Below are 24,604 nucleotides of genomic sequence, written 5' to 3' on the forward strand. Positions count from 1 at the left end.
TATTAAATTTGGCAATATGGAAAAAAAATCGAGCGTATTTTACGCAAAAATAATAGGTACAAAATAATATTGTTGACATTTTTTTTAACCTAAATACCTTAACCAAAAAAAAAAAAAAATCAATAATATTTGTTATATAAATTATTATAACAAATATTTATTTATTTTCCTGCAAACTTGTTCTTGAGTTAGATGTTGGCAGTGTACTACAGCTTTAGAGCTTTGTGTTATAATTTTTTTTGATAACGACCTGCTACAATATAGATGTGGTGTACAGTATCTACATAGTACAAGTACATATTATTATGAACAAGTTCTCGATCTATTCTCGATATATATTATAATGTATTAAAATACAACCATAGAAGTAGGTAGTAATTTATGCTATTATGTTACTAATAAATAACATTTTTTAATGAAAATAAATAAAGATTTTATTCTTTCATTATTTAAAAGAAAGGACACAACTCTTAACTTGTCTGCGTTTGTCTATATGGAGTACTATATAATTTGTGTATATTCATAAGGTCTATATTGCCGGCCTACAACTAGTGCTAATAAAAGGGAGAGACACCAGACACCCCAAGTTTTTTAAATTATTTTAGTTAGCAAAATAGGCCAGAAATCTGAAATAAATCAGATTTTTGTATATAATAAATACCTACTGTATGTTATTTTTGATTTTTTTGTAAATATATGGCTCGCAATACAAGTTTATTGCTTTTTATACAACTATTAATACTGTACTTTAACACTTATATTCTACTATAACTAGTCAAGTTTCAAAGTATCTAGGATTTTAAGATGAACACTAAAATGTAAAGGAAAAAATAAATGAAATCCCAACAAGCCTTCAATCTGTGCATGCCATTTTAGCAATTACGTTTAACGTAATTATACAAGATATGAAAGCTGAGCTGCTTGAACGGGAAGTATATATTATAATCATAACTAATATAAAACAAAGGTTTCTTATTTATGTACTAAGCAAACACGATATTTTAGAAGAAAATTAAAAAATGTTTATTAGTGCTTTGGTACGCTCTGATTTGAAATATTCTTATGTATTATGGGGTATGCATACAACTATTCATAGTTACTATTTAGAGCGTCCTCAGCGTAAATACTTGTCTTTTACTAGATAGTAGATACATACTAAAAATTAGTTACTTTCTAAATGATTACTCCTCTTCACGCTTGTATTCTTTAGCTGATTACTTTTAGGTAAAATAGGTTTCTCAAATCTTCTTAGTATATTAATTTCATAGTTACATATTTTTCCTTTCGAAGTAACAACCTATTAGCACTATATTCCATAAAGAGATACGAACGACGCTGCCAACGAGTCTCTTGCAAGGTGATACGGATTGCCAATAAAGAAATAATTGTTCTTTATTGTAAATTAAAAATATTATCTTTTGAACATTAATAAATCAATATCTTATAACTTCAAATTATGATAATTCGTGAAGGTAACTGACAAAAGTCCAAATATATTAAAAGGAAAAAATATGCATTTGCATAGAAATCTGCGCTTTACTTATAAGTTATACATAATGTCATATCATTTTAATGTTACCATTGAGCTACCAGCTTGTACTTTTTAATAAATAATACTTACTATGTTAAATTGTAATGACAGGTCTTGCAAACTGCAACAATATTTAAGTAAATATACTACGAAAAAGACAAATGATCTGCTATCACTCATTAAAATACATTTTATGGTAAATATATTAATGATGGACGAGAGGAAGATATATTTATTTTTAAGGGTTCTGTCATTCAGTGAGGCAATATATAAATGTGTGTCACTGGTAAATTAACAATACAATTTGAATATTCTCTATAATAAATACAGGCCGATTCTTTAATCAAACAACACTTATTATTTTGAAATCTATTAATGTATTTGAAAATATTTTTTTCACATAGATTTAAGTTGAAATAAAGCAAAATTTAAAAAAAAACTTTATATTATTAATTATTTTAATTCTTTTGAAAGATAACATACATTTCAATTTCATATTCGGAAGCAGAATATATTTTAGAATATTTCGATGTATAAAAATTGAAATTCAGACTAGCAGTTTATGAATTTTAAGTATTTATAGTTTAATTTGTCAGAGTGGTGAGGTACGGAGATCATTGAAAAATGTTGGTCTACTACTCTGTTCACCAAGGGATAGGCGTACGTAGCAAGTCAACAAAATCAACAATTTACATGCAATGACCGACATTGAACTAGAATTAGGTATTCCTTGAAATCGGAATGTCGAAAAATAGATATTATTGACCACATCTGTAATTTTTTGTTTATAAAAATCAATGTCAAATTTTAGATTTGTATACAATCATTTTATCAACTTTTATTTCATATGAAATACTAAAAACAGTTAGAAATGTATTCAAAATTAACAGAAAATTGATTTTTTTATTTATTTATTGGGACAATTGACAACATATTTATAACTTATTACTACAAACGATTCAATGAGAAAGCTTGTTGAATAAGCCTCGTTCAATATTATTTTTATTATAATATAAAACGAATTTTAAAAAGTTATTTTAATTATATACCATGCAAATTTTAAAAAAATCACTCATGAATAAAATAGCATCATGCCTATCTATATACCCAGAAGAATGACATTGAATATATTATATATTATAATTATTATAAATAATATACTATAAACTATGAAATATTTTAAACACTCAAATATACGTGAGGAATAACTATGAATTAATTGGAATAAAATGTTTCCTAGATGTTATTGGCACACGTATGTCAAAAAACAATCGAATTACTTGTTTCATCAAATGGCAAATACCTATGTCTATGACTCGTATTTGCGTTAATCATAAATCATATTAATAGTATTTACTAGTTTCCATCACCACACAAGCTTGAATTAGTAATAATATATCTATCATGACTATAAAGAATACCGATTGCAATTAAAAACATTGCCAACAGATAGTTACCTAAATGTATTGAATTTCAGTAGAGTTGCGGTTTTCAATGACCTTACTCCATAACGACTAGCTTAGGAGTATTACATTATTGACGAATATCATATTGAAAGTTTGGCGATGAAATAAAATTGTTGTATTATATTATGTTTACGTACAAGGTTATTATTTTAAAATCACTAATTTTATTAAAAACCATTTATGTTTTTAGAAACATTATTCTTACATAATAATTATTATGAATGCGGAGTCATTACAAAGCAATATTTAAAAAATTATATTTTACTAAGTACCTATTATTGTTTTAAATTTTTATCGTTATCGTATTAATTATGTTTTGAATGATAACATACATTTTTATTGTCAAATTACGAAACAGGATAAATTCTCAATAGGTAATTATAACTTTATAAAAATTGAATTTTGTACGAGTACTTATATAGCTTCCAAAGTTATAAAACTACAAGTGTTTAAAGGTTTAAAGGAAGAGAATTGTGTGACACAAGGATACCCAAAAAATGTTAATCCAGTATTCTGCTAATGAAAAAATTAAAATATACTAATATATTATATACGTATATATAACAAATTTAGATTTCAATAAATTATAGTATAATAGATATTATATATTTTTCAACAGTTGACAACGGTATTATATAAGAGTAAAGGTTTATTAAATGTGGTTAAAGCAATATGAATAACATAGTATAATAAATTGTGACCATCGATATTGCTATTTAAAATTATAATATTATGAATTATTACTTAAGTGCAAATATTTCTTTAAGCTAATAGCTTGGTTTTTTTGGAAGAAATTAATTAATTGTCTTCAAGTATAATTCTTTACTGTATTAAAATTAGTCATTGAAAAATTTAAATTAAGTTACTTAGGCAATAACTGCTAGTTTTTTTTTATATTTCAAATTAAAACTCTGACAGTAAACTAATGAAAATCAGTTAAATTTAAATTTAAAACATACCTACGAAAAATTTCTAATCAACTCAAATATGCGGTATTTAAGTTGTAGGGTAAATTCAAAACAATTTTAAATTATTGACGATTGGTATCTATTCATGATAAGGAGGTTTTACTCAGGAGCATTATACAATAAATGTAGTATTTTCAGCTATTACAATTATTTATATACCTATATCATTTCTGCAGAAATCCGTTATACTGGTTTGGTTTTGTAGTTTTAACATGATAGTACTTCCGCGTTAATAACAATATAGTTTAAACTATCACACAATAGTCAACGCGACGACATGTAGTTAGATAAAATATTAAATTTAAATATTATTATAACGACGTTGAAACGTATGCTACACTCGAACACATATTATACGCATGCGCGAACGAGTATCATCCACTTTGTACATCCCTTCCAAGGATGTCTAATAAGCATTATCTATTACAAAAAAATATCATAAAGATATAAAACAGGTACCGATCGCATTTACTCGTTTATCGCTCGCGTCGGAGTGACGGATAGTCGAGTTTCGATTGCCGCCAGCCTACAGGCGCGTACCATTAATCCACGAACCGGTATATTTGCGACACGGACCAAACGCATGCGCCAAATAAAATAATTATAATATTAGAATAATATCAATAGTAGTATTAATAATATTATTTATATTTTGTTAATAATCATGTCTCGCGCGTTATCGTCGGTTTGCGCGTTGGTCGTTTTATTCTTCGTCGCTGTCGAGGCCTTGTCCGGCGATCTAGACCGTCCGGTGAACGATGGCTTTCCGAAGACTTGGATCGCGAACATATTTTACGAGGCATTGGCGAACTTTACCGGCCCGATAGACGTGGGCAGTACGGCGTGCCGCCAGCAGACGCAGATGTACATCAGACACTTGAAAAACGATTCGCTGTGGGCCGTGCAGAGTCAGTACAATACATATACCTATTAATAAAATAATATGTCGATCCTTTTTTGACCGGCTACTGGCTAGTCGTACTTGCCTATCGTATTATTCATAAGTGCATAAAAAAAAACATAATTTATAGTATCGAAATTCGAAGAATAATTTTAACTGAAAATTAATACGATTAAGTATAAAATCGTGAAATCACGAAAATTAAAAACAAAAACCTTATCTATTATCCTTCTTAAAAAATATTCAATTAAAAAAAAAAATAATTTTAAATATTTGCTGTTTTAGAAGTTGAAATAGTAAGTATGTAACATAATATTATGATGTCATTTTACTCTAAAATCTATCTGAACCAATACATTTTGATTAATATAAATGTGCAATATTACATTACTTTTTTTATGTATGTAGTTTTGTAAATATCTAGACGACAGCTTACAATCTAATAGTCCTCAATTTCTTATATATTATTTTGAATAAGTATTTGTTTACACTTACATTTTTCCTAAAACTACATTAAAGAATCTATTGATTTCAAAAATATTTCATCTTAGGAAAAATGGCCATTTTGTTTTCCCAAATCCACAATTAACATTGGCTACAATCGTTGTATTGGTCATAATCAATCATATTTGTGATTTACTTACATATTAGGAAAAAAATCGTTTACGAGTAAAATTTAAACTATTCACCATAATCGTTATTTTGTACTCATTTTATGCACCCTATTGTTCTCAAAATCATGATTGTGTATCGAAACTACCGTAAAAATACAATATTCTAGTATAGATAAATTTAGGAGGGAACCCTAATTATTGGCACCAAAATCGCTTGAACATTGATCAAGGATCTGTTCGACGTATTATATATATTATAAAATATTGAAAGCTTATTGGTCACGCGTCTGGATAAAAATGTAAACACTACATTTTTTACTATAAGGTCCGTCATAATATAATGCGGAATAAAATACATTTCCTGGTATGAAATTGATTAACTACACAAATATTAAACGCATAATCTGTGTTGCTATTCTCAACCGGTTTTCATTTATTATACACTGATTTGGTGATTATATTGTATAGTAAGTTTTACTCAAACGTTAAAGTATGTAAATAATACTATAACTATGTTTTATATTACTGTATTGTAAAATTATGTAAATTATATTTATATGAAATGTATCAGTTATAGACCTTTCGTTCTAATTGCCTTTCAAGCGATAAATCCTACAGGAACACCTACAATAATACATTTTTGTTTTTGCCTTATGAATATAATTCGTGTTGACTAACACGCCTATAACTTTATGTTTATAAAAAACAAGTAAACCGGTTCAATTGCGCGCTTAGCGTCCCTGACATTTTGTACAGAAGACGATCTTAAAATGCAACTAATGGAATATGGACTGAGTTAATCTACTAATAAAATACGAATGCCCTTAAGCGAGTAGCATATTAAGTCATGATAAATATTATGTATATTAAATAACACACTGAAAAAGTTAAAATTCCAACTAACTAAAATAATATGGCGTTATGTTGTCATTCCGGTTGATTGTCCATTGATATATTACAAAAATTAAAAACTATAGTAATTTCCCGGAATAAAATAGCGTCTGCTTATTATATATATATATATATTGATTCTGTATGTCATCACGATATAATATGCTTGTTTGTATGTACACACCTTAGCAATTCGCATGATCTATCACCTACCAAAATCAATAGTCAAAAAAAAAAAATGGTACCACCGACCTTTTGGAAAAATCATCGGCATTCAACGTGCCTGTAGTGCAATATGTACAATATTGTAATACTATTATTTTGTCTATTATCTATATTCTATACAGTACATAATATAATGTATAGATATATTTCACGTCCTTAAATGTACAAGAATATTATTTCGAGAAGTATGTTTCGAATTCAGCCTTTTCCACCCACTCAAAAAAAAAATGTTCAAGTTAGTTTTTAGTTTAAGGGCAGGCCGTTAGGACTCTTAGTTATATATTTATTCATTATGCATGTATCTTATAAATAACGTTTCGAAATATTTGCGTAGTGTCTGATTCATGGAGTCGATATCCTAACGGTCTACTCATCGGCACTTCACACCAGATGGGCGTCTACGAAGAGTGTATCAAAGTGCACCAACCCGTTACGGGTAAATACTGTATACCATCCGTAAAAATCAGCTCGTCAACCGACGCCGATTTTACGGTGAGAATTAACGACCAACCACAAGAGAACCAGCATGCCTGGAACGAGATACTCGGGGTGAGTATAAAGGTTACGTGATATCATGATCATATCAATGTTACTATTATTGTGACTTGGGACAGAAAGAGTGGCATATAGGTATACAGGGAACAACTTAAAAGTGTGTCCCGAAATGACACTTAGATTAGTGGTAGTACCTAATATTATAATATTGACAATAAGTATCCGTTCTTGCCAGGTTAGTTACTTGTTTTATACCCATCTATGATAATATTTAGATTATAATTTTTTTATTAATTTAAATAATTTTAGATTTTTTTCATACGTTTGTATTTGGCATTCATTGCTGTTTGAAATTATTGCCAATAATTTCCGCTTATCCATATAATGATAAATTTTTTTCAGAATTTTTTAGTATTTTAAGTTCAATGATCTATGTATTCGCCAAGTATTTCGTTGTCTGGTATCGCATACAAAAAGTTTTTGAACGCATATAATATTATCTTACTTAAATAATCACAACCAAAATAATATATTTTTTCAAAAGTAAACAGATTTGTCATTGATTACAATAATCTTTGTTTTAAATCAATTTTTTTTTCGTTAACTTTTGCACATGAAATAATACATGCTAAAGGAGTTAAGTGACAACGACAGGAGACAAAAGGAGGATAATTTGAATCATTTTTACACATTCAATGAATAGAATATTATCTTCTGAATATTGTTTTCTGTCGAAACCACTACTACTACACAATTACATCGTATACGTCAATACTAATAACAATAGATGAATAAAAAATAAATTCATACATTACTGATCAATCTCACCGTTGATTTTGTGTCACAGTTTGTAGATCGTGACAATCGACTGCGCAGAAATGTCGTGAAATTCAGTATTTGCATACCGGACTCTTGCACCGCGGACGACCTCCAGGTTACGCTACAAAAGGAATTTAACACACACTTCCTACCACACCGGATCAACGCTCAAGTCCAAGTTGAATCAATACTGTGTTCGACGGACAAGGACGCGTATCCATACGACAATGGATATTATTTGACCAGGTAACGAACTTCAACGTTATATTAAAAGCAAACAATTTCCCTTTTTACTATATTAATATATAAAATTATTTTGTCACTACTTTTGGTTAAATTAAGTTATTCTGTGGTTTCCTATAACAGCGTTTAATAGTGTCGCTTACGACCAACAGATTGCGCGCTATGAACACAATAATAATAATATAATATTATTAATTACTATTATAACGTAATATTATAGTCTCATCACTTGTCGTTAGAGTGAAAACACTTTTAAGTTAATTTTAACTCTTCATCTATCTGGTAAAAATCGTCTTATTTAATGGATATTCCAAATGGATGACAAAAGTAGTGGTGGGTAAAGGAGATACATACAATAATATGTTTGGAGCTGAGTATAGATCGGCGCATTGACACATTATACAGCATGGAAACTTTTTGCAATGACTGGTAAATTATAGTGAGTTGATGGCCTTCTCTTGTTCATTTCTTGTTTCTCACATGTTCGTGCATTGTATGTTGTGCTGCTGTTATAGGCTACAGTGCATATTAACGAGTCGCTGAGCAAATCAAACGACGCAACGAATAGTTTATCAGGGAATTTTTCATCATCCTTAAACCCCACCATTTCAAGAATCTAAATACTATTTTTAATTTAATATAAAAATGTTTTCATCGAAGACAAGATAAGTTATTTTATAGAATTAAATGTAGGTATCTGTTTAAACTATACGTGGCATCTATAGACTATAGCTTTTACATTACTATCATTTAAATAAATTTAGGAAGTTTATCATAAAACATAATTTATAATTATTAGTTATTAGTTTATTGTTTATACTTAAAAATTAAAATATATATTATACAAAAATATGCAAAATAAAAACTCGATTGTTTATATAATTGTGATGTGTACACTGTACATATTACTAATCAAATTTTTAAAAGAATAATGTAGAAAAATAAAAAAAATTACCAATGCATATAACAAATCCTATTTCCAATTATGATGATGTAATGTAAAATGTGAGCATTAATTAGATAAATAATAGTTTATTTTGAAATTTTTAACTTTTCTTAATTTTCTAACTTAACTAGTTAAAAAATCCATTATAGTAAATAAGCTTTTTCCAGTTAATCTGAAAAATAATACGTTAAATTAAAATCATATTTGTAGGTAGATAAGTACGGAGTACCTTTATACGTATACCTTGTATATCCTATAAGTTATACATTATACAATTTATAACAGTATATATTATTATTATAAAAGATTTTAAAAATAAATTACTTTACTGTTTAATCGTGATATTGTATATAAAGATTTCGCATAAAAATAAACAAATAAATTTGCTTAGATTGAATAATTTAGTTGACACGAACATGTAATTTCCTACCACAGTTAGTGTACTCGCTAGGAATATAATAATATATAATTTTAACAAAATGAGTAGTTAGATTAGTCAACACCAATAAAATGCGTTTGGTGCATTCCACTATGAAGTCGTAAATAATTAATGCCACAACTTGATGTGTATTCACTATTTAGTATGTTTTCTATGTTACACTAGTGTAATAAATACTTGTGTTGAAAATATGAACATTTTTTTTTTTTTTTAATTTTTTTTAAACTTTATACAATCTATACAAATATGCAAATGTTCGTTAAATAGTTTCAATTTTTGTTTAAAATTATATAATATACATCACTAAGCATTTAGCGGGTTCTTGAAATATAATTTAAATTTAGATGACGTTATTGATCTGAAATTATTTTTAATTCAAGCATTCCTTTTAAACTTTAATTTTTTCCCCCGAAATTTATTTAAACGTACTTAAATTTTGTTGATTTTAATATAGTTTAATATAAAAATTAGTTTCACAAAACGAACGACTTAATAAACTTTACTAGCTTTGGACATATATAATATATATATAAATATAAATTTAGTAGGATAAAATATTAGATTATCGTTATCGTTATCGTTTAGTGTCACAAGTTTGTAACGATATATATATTCATTACAATGATATGTAACTTTTAGTCTAACCATTGTTAAACAAACTATTATTATAGTATACGTAGAGTTAAATTATAAACATGATATTTTTCAACATATAATATGTCATTACTCATTACAAGCCAATTTAAAAAAAAATTAAGTACTATTGTAGATATATTTATCGGCAGTAAAAAATATGTATAATGATCTACATCAGGTACCTGTAGTATAAATTATTTATTTATACCCTTAAATTATGGTTACTATTACTACTACAATATACTAATCGTTTGGTTATTAAAGTTTACTAGTGGGATTTATATTCTTGTTCTGCTGCTTATCGACGGCGTACCATACGATAATAATAATACGAAGTAACAACGGAAAAAAGAGTAAGTACAATATTTTTAGTATTAAATACTTAAGTCTTAGGTACATTTTTGGCTAGTACATGTTTTATGAGTATTACATTTAATGCATTTAATTTATAAAATAAGAATAATGATAAGAACGCCAAATTAATGCTCGCGTACTATAATATTATTATTGTCAAACACACTATAATACGCGTGATGTGGATACATTTTGAGAAAGTCACGTTAATTCATCAGCGTTTCAAAATATCCTGACTGATTTATGAATAGTGTGTACATTACAATGAGGTTTAATTTTTAATTTTATAATATTATGTTATATGGACGGACAATGACATTAAGTAGTTCAACTAATAAATATGTTGTGTACCTAGAATTATTTATAAGTGCAACATGATTTTGATACGACTATTAGACTAAGATAACTCAATAGTAACGAATACAATATTAGTATTTTCATATAAAATATGAATATGTTTTTGGACTTATCAAAGTATTTTAGATTTACAATGTACTTATTTTTTCATCAGAAATTTATATTGAGATCGCAAAAATGTTCAAAAGTTGCGCGCAGTGTATTCGTTATGCAATGTATTGGAAATTGAACAAAGATTGTGTACTTGAAACAAATTGTTTTTTTTTTCATAATATATATAGGTTTTTGTGAAGATAATACGAAAAACAATAACATATTATTTAACCGACGAGAATATATGTTATAATAATAAGCCCTTTGTTTTTAAAGAAAATCTTGAACACGTTTGGTATTATCTATCAAAATTGTGGTACTTACAGTTTACATACGATTATTATTCTTTACTATATTTTGTTAAGTACACTTGAGAGGTTTGTAGAACATTTTTCATAACATTATTTTAATTTATAATTTTGTTTACGTAATTTTCGGGGAAAAAAAATATTTTAAAGTTTCATAGTATGCCTTTCGGCGTTTGGCCTTTAAGTTTTTTTAATAATAATATAATGCCGATTAATTCTTCATAGTTAATATTATAAGCCTGTTGTTGTCTTACAAACATTTTTATACAAAAAAATTGTACTTATATTAATTATCCACGCCGTCGGTCGGGAAATCTCGCTGAGGAAGGAGTTTCCAATGTATATCGTCATAATATTATCATTATTACAGTCTGTTGTTTACATTGTATTATTGTACTTACAGGTAAAATGCCGGAAATATTCAACATGTTCTCGCTAATTCGCAACTCCAGGGATTTGATCAAGTACAACAGAAACAACGATCTAAACATATTCAATGGGCTAAAGGTTTTGACTATGATTGTGGTGCTGTTCGGCCATAAATTTCTCTACTTCGTAATAAATCCGATCACGTACGGGATGAATCTTGAAAAGGTAATTCAAATAATATTTTGTAAAGGTATATCATACTATATGACATGCGATGTTGCGTGTGCACCTGACGACGCATTTACATACATCACCTATTTCTAAACTCCATTTATATTTATAAGCTTTATTTTTGCGAATGATGGTTTTATTTTCTTGATACGTTTGTTTTCGTTTCATTATAGTTGTATAAGGAAGGACCGGATTTCTTATTGACGTCCATGAATTTGATCGATCCGTTTTTCTACATTGCTGGTTATTTAATGTACATCATGCTGATCCCGCAATTCAATAAGCCCGGTACCAGTTGGTACCAGATAATCATGGTGATCGTTTACAAATATCTGAAGTACGTACCTACATCAAATATAATATCATTAATGTAATTATTTAGTTTAAAAAAATAATTACATTAGTCCATTGTATTAGCTTGGCTAAACGCACTAAGTCTAAAGAAACTATCCGATCCATTAATGTTTATTATTAAAGTGTATTATGATAGTGATTCCAATGTATTTTAAAAATTGAGGCATCTCATATCAATATTAATATTTTAAATAAATAACTTTTACACGATGGTTTTCAATGTTTGAGTTTATGCGTTCTTTTGAGATTTCAAATTTAATTGTTTACACTGGTATCAAGTAGGTACTGTATTCGCGACAACTGTGCTGCTTCAATAATGTAGTACGGTAAGAAATAAAAACTTTATTTAAAAAAAAAAAGTTCTAATGCTAGTATTATTACGATGCATTTTATTTCAAAGTTAATATTGATATAGTGATATTGTCTAACTGCATACCGCACTATTTTATGTAATTAATATTGCAATGATGATTGTTCTTTGATAAGGGTTATACCATCGTACTCGATCGTAATGCTGATTACGGCTTTCGTCATACCTCATATGGGCAACGGGCCGTTTTGGGCTTCGAGAATATGGCCCGAAGCGGATAAATGCAAAAACTATTGGTGGGCTAATCTATTGGCAGTCAGCAACTTCATACCAGTTGAAAATCAAGTAAAATTTAAATCTATATCTTAACGATTTAAACATTTTAATATAACTCTATTATAATATACTATGTATTATTTATACCAAATAAGTGTATACCAAAAATATATGTATAATATATATAATATAATATCCTTTATATATATGCAAACATATTATTATGTTGTTGTAAATTAGTAACAATAACCATTAATCATACAGAATTAAAACTGTTAAAACCATAAAATCACTAGAGGTACATATTAAATTAAGTTTATATAACAATTGATAAAATAGTAGAGGGTCTCGGCTTAGCCAAATTTAGGTTAGGTTCGGTCCTTATGCTTTTTAAGTCCCCCTAAAAACAAATAAAAATAACATATTTGTAATATTAATTTTCTTTATAAATATTATCTGTAGAACTATATTATTGTATTAAAATATTTTCTTAATAATTGTGATTAATATTTTAAATGAAATACATTTTATATTTTCTTTGAAGTGCTTCGTAAACGGCATCCGACTGTTATCATTTTAAAAAAACTGCATAGTTTATTTCTGCTGCTTAGTCAGGTTGAATTCAATCAATTCAATAAATAATCGTAGGTATATGAAAAAACAATTTTGAATGAAAGAGACTAACGTCTTTTCGATATTTTTAAATTTCTGTAAGGACAACTTGATATTGTATCACATTTTAAAACATTAAGTATTTAAAATGTTATGAAGTTTTAAGTACAAATAATTTCTGAAATTTTGAAATTTTGAATTTTATTATGAAATGAGAAAGGCCAAATTAATTTTGTATGAATATTTAAGGTTCAAATGTTTATGAAATTTTATACCTATAAAATAATTATTTTTCCTCAATTAATTTTTGTTATTATATTATATTAAAAAAAAAAAAATAACAATAGATATTTTAAATTCTCAATTTTTTTTTGTACTATAATTTTCATTATATGATAAAATGTTCAATGCTTTGTAATTCTTTCTAAACTATGTATTAGAAAATGTAGTGCCAATTATTTAGTTGTTTAGTTTTTTTTTTTATAATTTTTGATAGGCTGAAAAGTTAATAACAATAATATGATATGATATAAATATATTATATTTTATTATTTTAAAAATTAAATACAAATAATATAATAAATTACGAAAAACACTACTCTAATTATATAAATAAAAAACGACTTAAATTAAAATTTAACATACCCACGATAGAGATAACTCGTTGATGTCTCGACATTGAGCCATCGTGATGGTACTGCGCTCGAAACTTATTCTACAGTAGAACTATAGGTCTTCGGGTTTTTTGGTTGAGTATAAAATATTTCAACTCAAACAATAATAATATTGTATAGTATAGGTAAACAACCGATTCTTGTGTATAATAATATAATATATAATATTAAACTTATATTGAGTAACCTATGTATAAGTATATACCATGCGTGTATATTACGGACATATGACCTTACCGTTCGAAGTTTGTAAAGTTTTTAAATTTATTCAGAACGTTTATAATACATAAACAGTTATAGGTGGAATTCTCACACTTTTATGAAATACGAGTATAGTTATCACCTCACCCAATGATTGTATACATAATAAAATATTATAATATATTGAACGTGTTTGCAGAGAATCAAACAATATTTAAATATATTGTCCATTATGATTGATTTTTATACTTTTTGAAGCAATATTTGGCATAACCAGTACTCTCAGAAAGATAGAACCTAGATTTTCAAAATTAAAATTCGTATTCCTCTAGTATTCGATATTTGTACAAAACAGACGGTTTATTATTTTACTTAACTTGTATTAATTGTTTATCTAAAATATAATATAACTCACCTATCTATATATAACTATATAATGTTGCCTCCTCGCCTTTACAGCTAAAATAGTGTAAAATAGGATTACAGAATAAAATGCGTAGCGTACGCCTGACAATAAATTGTTGTTTTATTATTACAGTGTCTCATTGCCGGCTGGTATGTATCGTGTCTGCTTCAGTTTCTCGTCATCGGTACCATCGTGGTTTACGTGTACGTCAAACGCCGACAAATTGGAATATTTTTAATTGTTTTGCTATTGTGTGCGTCTTTGTCGATATCGTTTGTTACCACCTACGTCAACCAAGCGTACGGAATAGTTCGAGTAATGTATTCGTAAGTATACTCGATACGAATCATAGTACTATGATCTGATTTAACCTAAATTTCGGTGTTGTGGGGTATTGAAATATAGTTAATAGACAGTCATCACACTAAACTTAACTAAAAAAGTCTTTTATGATAATAAAATTACAGTACATTAACTTCATAGAAATAACGTATTACATGTAAAGTTTTAATTTTTAAGATTCCTACTGCAGTCTTAAAAAAAAAATATATATTGTATAGATTGAATAAAACATAATATTATAGACAAGAATGGATTATGTTAATACTTATTTTAGACCGACAATTTACTTCTTTTGAATTTTTAGTTTAATTTTAACAACATTTTGAATAAAATCTCTCTCCCAAAAAATTATAAATTTGTTCGTTACATCGTTTTATAAACTTGAATCGATAAAAGAAAATCGTAAAATAAACAATTAGATGTAAATATTTAAATTTAAATATAGAAAAAAAACTTTTTTTTTAACAATTTTCCACCTTCCTATACACTTGTATGACGGGTGATAACAATGCAAAAAATTCAGGTGTCGTATTCTCTTAAAATTTAAACTTAAATATATTAGCAGCAAATAACTAAAAAATTACGAGTAACCTTAATCCTATATTGAAGTATTTAATTTGTATACATTTTACAATAATTTAATATAAATAGAAAAGTTAATAGAGTTAAAAATAAATTTACTTTAAAATATTTAATTGAGAATTATAATATGTTATTACGTGACAAGACCAAAATAGAAATAAATTCATTCCATTGAAATGTAATCTAGAACCACGGGAAAAGTTAACAGAATTGATAAAAAAAACAAATATTATTTTTAAACACAAGATACTAAATATTAAGAAACCAAAAAATTACCATTTAGTTTAAGTATACTTACGAATTATCTGTGAATAAAATCAAGATAATCTAACATTTAGTTGTAGCAGCATAATTATTCAAACCTTAAGCTAGTCAACTTGCCCCGATTTTCACTATATCTTATCATTTATTACCGGGGATTATGATTTAACTACCCGATGAAAAAACTTAAATATTTACACACATATTAAATATATTATGTTTTTTTATCACATAACTTGTTTACAGGTTTTTAGAGAATCCAAGTAATTCAGCCGAGTTTAGCAATTACTACAGACCGTTTTACTATCGGGGTACACCTTTCTACACCGGATTACTTGCCGGCGTCGTGGTGGAAGAGCTGAAGAAACGAGAAATAAAGTTTTCCACGGTAATTGCACATATATAATATAATGTCACTATCGCGTTAAAATTTTTAACCGATGTGTCGTGATGATCGAGATTTAAATTATAATATCAGTACTTGCAAATAAAAAAAAATGTACATGATTAACTGAAAATTAAAATTTATAAACATTGTATTATCACTCAAATAAGGTATAATACAAGACTTCTAATTTCTATGTTCTATGTATATATGTATACTTAAATTAAAAATTAATTGAAGTTTAAACTTGCACAATTTGTTAAGGAAAAAGCAACAAATAGGAATGTGACATAGCTATGTAAAATATTGTGCACGACTTATTTTGTTTAGAACTTTTTTTTTACTAATTAATAATTATAAAATATACATAGTAAAATTATTGTCTGATCATATTGATATCCATATAATTAATCAAATGAATTTGGAAATTCAATAAAATATTATACCCAGATATTAACGTAGCAGCTGTTAGGAATTTATGAATTTATAGACTTATAAATTATACGTAGACAAAATGTTTATGGACTTTAACTGTTGGCTATTCGTAAAGTTTTTTTTTTCCAAAAACGGCTAACGATTAATATTTTTATTTTTCACCTCAGCCGGTCGTCTACGTCGGGACTTTTATTGTCAGCGTCGTTTGCACTTGGGTCCAGTTGTACGGCGCTGTGTTTTATGACGTGAACAGACCATACGACGCTTTAGAACAGTCGTTGTACTCAGCTTTCAGCCACTGCACGTGGTCCGTCATATTGTTCTGGGTGACGGTGTGTCATTTCACAACGGGTTACGGTACGTTATGACAACGTTTTTAATAAACTCAAACATTATAATACAAATAACATTAAATTTGGCCCCGCCTGTGCGTGTTCCGACGGTTGTCAGTAAACGTACCATAAGTAAAAGGAACGGCCATAGTGATATTTAAATATACCTTGAGAGATATGCCAATCGTCGGAACACTCTATACGTAATTTACTCGTCCATATGTTAAGGGTATGCTGAAAGCTTGGTGAATTATCACCACTAACGTATTGAAATGATATGTGTAAGGCTGTAACGTGACGTGTGGGGCGGGAAAACGAGCAACTCGAGTGTTTAAAACAGTCCTGTTTAATATTAATATTGTTATATATTATAAAATAGTATTCTTAATCTATTAAAATATTCGTGTTGTACCACGATTATGCACTTTTATATTTTTTTTTTTATTATTGAAATACCACAACACGATCACGATAGCATAACAATGGAAACAAATGTAACTTCACGATGCTCTTTATTTATGTATATAGAGTGATTCTTTATCAGACAACACTCATTATATTAAAATCTATTAACACTTGAAAATATTTTTTTTTAGATAGTCGGAATAATTATATATTTTATCGTTATAATTTTCTAGGTTTTTACTTTTTTATGACGTTTCATATCCTAAAACAGAATATTTTTCATAGTATTTCGATATATAAAAATTGAAATTCGGACAAATAGTTTATGAGTTATATATATTATTTAAAGTATTGGTGAGCGAATATTAAACCAACATTTTGTGGGGTTTCCTTGTACCAGTCTTCGCCGCTGACTAAAATTATAATTGTTTATAACTTATAAACTACCTACTTCTCCAGATTTCGATTTTTGACGTTGAAGTACTCCGAAAAATATTCTGCAACATAATACGAAATTAAAAATATATGTTTTCATTCAAAACGTAAAAACTTTAAAGATTATTATGATAAAAAATATAATTATTTTGACTGAAAATTATGTAAAACAAAACTATTTTCAAAAACGTTAATAGATTTTAAAACAATAATAATGTTTTTCCTAAAATAATCACCCAATAAATATATAATATATGTTATATTTTCCTAGAAATATTTTATCCATGTGAAAAATATACAATTTATTATTATTTATGGTCTACTTATGTAACTCACTATTTGTATATAATAAATAACAATTTGAAATTTTCGGATTGGTGAGTTTTCTTTCAGGAAAAATGTGAAGTAGGTACATGTATATAGATATATTCATTATATATGATATATTGTATTGATCACTGATGGCAGGTATCTACTGTCAAGCCGTATAAAATATAAAATATTATGATATTAAAAATTAGAAGGATTTATAATATATTAAGAGGTACCAAGTACCTATTCAAAACTTAAAAATTTACAATTAAATGAAATCGTTTCGTGTGTGTTGATATATTTATATAGGACCAATAGAAAAACTGTTCAACAACAGATTAACGGTGCCACTAGGCAGATTATCCTATACAGTTTATCTTGTCAACATCACCGTCATGATGATGATAGAAAGTAAACAAAGAACGGCCGTAACCCCTTCATCATATTTGTTGGTAAGTAAATATTTACACTATCCATGATTTTAATATCGCGTTAAGAGTTTGAAATTTGAATTGATGGGTTTATTTGACAGACAGTATTAAAACGCAAATAACGATATAATATGATATTTCCGTACGGGATTAAAGGCTAATGTTAATAATCTCGAAAATAAAAATATACGAGTAATTGAAAATATCTCGTTATAAACGGTAAAGTAAAATATTCAGTTGAAAGCTAAAATTCGTGTACCTGTGCAAACACGTGTATAAAAAAAATAATAATACATGAGTTATTATGATAAGGTTGACATAATAATGCTAAAATACCTATATTAAAGTTCACCAAGTATTAATTTTGTTAAATCACATATTTTATTAAATAGGTACTATTTCTTGCATTATTTTCTTGTTTTGAAACGAGCGAAGGTAATATTATTATACCGGGAAAGGCACTCATAGTTATACTCGTTATAGATTACATTTAAAAAAAAAATAAATAAAAAAAAAGTGTATTAGGTGTTATTACACATTTATAACCGGATATTGAACGGAATTAAAAGTTAAACAAAGCTAGGTTAAATGTTAGTAGTTGCAGTTATAATAAAATTAAACTTTTTTAAAACTATTAAATAATTATTTAAATTGTTCCGTTTAATTTAAAAATTGTTGACTTATACAAATAGTAAATAATTTATTATGCATTTTTTTTATTTAATAATTTAGTACCTAGTAACAAATATATATATATTATTATAACGCATTGCCTAACCACTGCAGTATGTGTTTCCATAGGAGAATTCTTTAACAAAATGCTTGAAATTATTATTTAAAAAATGTAGAAGTTGTACTGTAACTATATATTTGAACAAGGTGGTGATGGTAACAAAAAAAAAATGATTATCGGACTTAGCATACAATTATTTAACTACTATAATGACTCAAGGCGATTTTTTTTTATTAAATTGCCCATATTTATTTACGATTGTATTTTTATTAACCGACTACCTATGTGTCGTTTCAGATTGATGGATGGATTGTTGGAGGGTTTAGGACATACATGGTGGGCACTTTGCTGTATCTGATCATCGAAGCACCGTCAGGACATTTGATTAAAAAATTATTGTTTGGAAAGTGAGTTACTATAATATTATTATTTGATTAAGAGGATAGGTACTATATAATATTCGTATGTATATTTCCGTCTTACAAATTTATAGAATACAAAACATATTTGAGTTTAAAAATATCCATTTTCTGTTGTTAGATTTAATATTAGAGTGTATTGGCTTAGGTATAATACAACTTTAAGGTAGGAGCATTGTTTATGTTTGTAAAATAATCAGTTTTCATTTTTAATTTGCAATATTTTAATTTTAAGGCGAGTTATGAGCAGCTTTCTATGTATAAAATATTCGATATGACAATGCGCTCAATTCACTTAAAAATTACAATATTACAATAAAACTAATAGATAAACACAGCTGTTAATGTTTATGCAATGTTTTTCTTTTACCTTTCAAGTATCATAATACCGGTAAATTTCCTCTAATATTAAAGCTACACAAAGCTATAAATACAAAATGTATCTTATTGAACTCAAATTTTCTATTTTGTATGTTTGCAAGACAATGAAACAGTGACATAACTATATTTGTATGCAATGTCGTGTCCATCACGATTTAAGAGTGTACACTATTTCAACGAATGTTTTCAATACTATTTTGTAGGAAACATGAAAAAAACGATCGCATCGTCAGTGCGGTGATGCCAAATCGGACGGACGCCAACAACGCGGCTGCAGATTCGGAACAAAAAAATTCCTCACGTCTGTAAACGCATATTTATTTTCACATTTTGTGCCAGTGTAATATTCTAGTATAATAATAATATTATGTACATGGTGTCTAAATACATTTGTCCTCTGTCAATAGCTATTATTCAATAATTAATATTTATTTTTCGGAAAATGTATATCAAGTGACAAGTGGATTACTGAGTATAATTCACCTAACCTATTCAGTTCACTTAAGCATGACACAAACCTAACTTCATTTTCATATCTGATCTAGTAACAATAATATTTTAATTTTAGTACTATTATTTAAGTAGAACTAACTTTAATAAGTATACCTATTCGAAATGTCTAGCTATTATTTTCCAAAAGCATTTAAGTGTCTAAAAAATGTAATACAATATTATTAAAGAGGACAATCGCATCTAGACATAATTTACTTTGTACATAATATATGCATATAATATTTTTTTTATATGTATATATAATAGGTCTGTATATTGTTAGTAATTGTACAAATGTGTTGTTATAATGTTTATTTTTATTTTACGTTATTTTATTATAATATATACGTGAATACTAAGTAGTATAATTAAATTGATGTAAAATAGAAATCTATTTCGTCCAGCCGAGGCTTGTCGCCCACCGAAGAAATCATTATTATAGCTCAAAAATCATGATTTTTTTGGTGTATTTTTGATGAAACAATTGTATAAAAATGAAATAAGATAATCAAATAATTTTAGTAATAATGTCATAATTATCCATTATTGAACGTAGCGGGTAATTACGAAATGTGTTCACCGAATAATAAATCTGCAATAACAATTTTATGAGTCCGGTATAACGCGTTTCCGACAATTTTATTTCGGATTTTATTTAGCTCGTTTCGTTAAATACAGTAAATACAACTTTCACAACAGCAACAACAACAACATTAACATCAATAATAATAATAAACGATATGACTTAGTTGGACTTACCACAAGTCCATCTATGTGACGACACGCAGATGCTCTCCGTAATAATTGTTGAGGACTTGACGATGACTGATTTCAAGGATGCTATTTTTTCATTATTGTTTTTGGACGATTTTCCAGGAGCCTGAGAATGAAACTTGTCTAGTACTTATAACAGAAAGAATTGGCTAATTTAACAAACTAACCTGATAAAAAATTTTAAAACATTGACAGAACAAAAATTACCAATTACTTATAGTCAATTATACATATTTTGTCAACTATTTCTGCAGGACTCGTATGTAAATTATTGTGTTCTTTTTATTAATATTTATTTAAAATATTCTTTTATATTTCTAAAGCTATATTAACGTTTCTAATTTTTTTTACGTACCTAATTTGAATTCTTTAAAAACAACATTTTTGAAAAAATACTTGTGTATTTTTATATTTTATATCAATATGTAGGATATTTTACGTTTTTGAATGTCTACATTTATTTGCAATTAGGTTTATAATAAATATTTCCACGTGGATAAAAGTTATTGTATAATTGATTATATTATATATTTGCGACAAATTATTCTCGTCAGTTTTTTTTTGTTACGCTCCGCCTAATAATAGTAATACCTGGACGTTCGAGCTTTACGACTTATTTTATCGTCGTTATTAATACGATAGATTCATTATTATTTTATATACTGTGTGCGATGTATGGTTAATTGTACTCGCGGTAAATTGATTTTTTCATCATTTTCCCATGATTTATTGTTCGATCTGTGAAAGTGCCGGTGTAGTGACGTACAACGGGTTATAATAGTACACAATATACAATGCCTAATTAATCAGCTTACTGTAATCAAAGAAAAATAACTTATTGTTAGTTATAGTTAATCGTAACGATATTACTTTTCCAACAATAATTTTACTCAAACCGTAATAGCCGTATTCTTGTATGAGTTTCAACATTATTAGAAACATATTTTCTATTTTTATTTTTTTTTTTAACAATAATATTTGTTACATAATAATCATTATTTGTAAACTTGTGTGATAAATTTTATTAGCTACTATTATAATACTAATTGTACGTACATTATAATACGTATTTTGATGCGTAATAACAACTATATGAATCGCGGACTAAGATTAATAAAAATTAATAAAATAATAATTAATCTCAGTTCGTGTCGAACAATTAACACAATAAATTGTGATAAATCTCAACTGTATTTAACCAGGATACTTAAACAAATTGTGTTTACTAATTATTTGTATTTTTTTATTTTATAATTATGTATATTAAATTTGTAAACACGATGTTCATAAATACATTTTTTTAAATAGAACTAGTTTTTTTTTCACACCCCATTTTTCTATTTCCTGTCCACAATTTAATATTTATTTCTAACTAAGGAAATAAATTATTCATTACTCAAAAATGCATATTTAAATCGCATGTGGTACGTCTCTTACAGAACGTTTTGGCGTGAACAATCATTTCTATTTTACCCGAATACTTGGCACGTATTATGTTTCCACGAGTCATATGATATTATTATAATGGTGCTATTTGTTAAGTTAATAACATTATTTTTAGTATTTAAATGTAAAGGCTTTATTGTTTGCTTTAACATTTATATTGCGATCCTCTGCTTGTATACTATTGTTATTATAATAGTTTATTTTATTTTTGTTATTTGTAACTTATTTAAATAATTCGGTAGCGTTCTTATTACCTACGATTAATTTCTAGAACACGTTCTTTCTTTTGGAAATTTATCAGTTTCCTGATTTTTATTATTCATTACGCGCTCTAAATTTTCTAATACATTTGTTATATATTATATTAATTCTTCTATTGGCTATTGCATACACTATGCGCATAAAATATTCTCTGCACTTCAAGCTTTGTCAAGGATTTGTCAGGATAGACACGAATAGATTTACTATCTACAGGATTAATTATAAATTACTAAAACTATCATCGTGATTTCTAGATAATTATAATTTAGTAATATGCATTCAACCATATAATACATTATAATTCAGTTTTACGCGTAAATATCAATTAAATTTGATGATGAGCATTGGTTTCGGAAATGTCTAAATTATACATTTTAGATAACACCATATTTTATTTGACTCAATATAATAATCAATAAAATCAATAATCATTTTTTATATTATTTAAGCATTTATAGTACATATTTAGTGAATAACTTAGAAATCGGCGTTGAAAATATGTGACAATCGATTTAATTCCTAAAATTAGGGAAATACAAAAACAATTATTGATTTTTCGATTGAAAAATGTTAACTTATTTTAAATAATCTCGTTGTTCTAAATAAAAGTTGTTGTGATTTACAAGTTGAACATACATCGCACGTAGTCTTAATGAAACGTTTTCTGGTGTTCTTTAACACTGTTACATAGTATGGCAGGTACAATTTATATATAAGTAGAGTGCTAAGACGAACAACAACTAGTAAGTCTACCTATATATTTAATAACGACATTGTATGAATAACTATGAATAGTATACGTATACAATGGATAAGATACTTGGAAAGATGGCGATTAATGACCACGTTTGATCCGTCATCTAGGTACAAATAATGATAAATGGCGCGCGATTTTCTTATAAAAGTACCTACTCTGATTCAGATTATGAAATTCAAAACACTGATTGCTATAGGTATATTTCAAAAACCAAGACTAAATTATACGCTTTCAGTGTTTTCACAGACATACATAAAATTATAGAAAAATAATTGTTGAACCTGGAAACACATAGTTGAAAATACCTATTATGAATTTTTTTTTTTTTTTTTTAAATGTCGAATAATGAAGTGATAGTTTTGAAGTGATAAATGTAAAAGAATCATCCTAATGGTACACAATATATTGTTACATTTTATTTTTCTAAGGAATTTAAAATTAAAAGTATATGTTGTCATTTAAAACTATAAAACTTAAAAATGATAACAATAAAAAAAAAAGATAAGAATTAAAATTTTTTTATTTTTGTTTTATACCCAAATAAAATTATACAAACAACAAAATGATTTTCAAAAAAGTCTCGAAATGACTAGTGTTTAATGCTAAAAGATTCACGCACTGTGTATAATAGTTGCATATAGACTATAGAGTATAATATAGGTATATATATTATGATACCATGCACAACACAACATTGTTGTT

At 27.0% G+C, this 24,604-nt stretch overlaps 1 protein-coding gene across 1 annotated transcript; it reads left to right on the forward strand.

Moving 5' to 3' along the window:
- Positions 1–4,451: 4,451 nt before the first annotated feature.
- Positions 4,452–22,748, forward strand: LOC113553730 (nose resistant to fluoxetine protein 6-like). The gene is made up of 13 exons (XM_026957225.1): positions 4,452–4,873; positions 6,931–7,145; positions 7,939–8,156; positions 10,439–10,527; positions 11,690–11,880; positions 12,060–12,223; positions 12,727–12,895; positions 14,852–15,045; positions 16,151–16,292; positions 16,892–17,081; positions 18,518–18,660; positions 19,670–19,779; positions 20,376–22,748. The coding sequence occupies exons 1-13, from the start codon at positions 4,630–4,632 to the stop codon at positions 20,479–20,481; spliced, it is 2,175 nt and encodes a 724-aa protein (XP_026813026.1). The 5' UTR covers positions 4,452–4,629; the 3' UTR covers positions 20,482–22,748.
- The last annotated feature ends 1,856 nt before the right edge of the window (positions 22,749–24,604 follow it).

Source organism: Rhopalosiphum maidis, chromosome 2 (assembly GCF_003676215.2).
Source record: "Rhopalosiphum maidis isolate BTI-1 chromosome 2, ASM367621v3, whole genome shotgun sequence".
Lineage (NCBI taxonomy): Eukaryota > Metazoa > Arthropoda > Insecta > Hemiptera > Aphididae > Rhopalosiphum > Rhopalosiphum maidis.

Excerpts from the sequence above, each read along its gene's own strand:
- LOC113553730 (XM_026957225.1), top strand. The coding sequence starts at position 4,630 with ATGTCTCGCGCGTTATCGTCGGTTTGCGCGTTGGTCGTTTTATTCTTC. Across the intron at positions 8,157-10,438 it reads AATGGATATTATTTGACCAG|TTTACTAGTGGGATTTATAT; the intron begins GTAACGAACTTC and ends TGGTTATTAAAG. Across the intron at positions 16,293-16,891 it reads GAGAAATAAAGTTTTCCACG|CCGGTCGTCTACGTCGGGAC; the intron begins GTAATTGCACAT and ends TTTTCACCTCAG.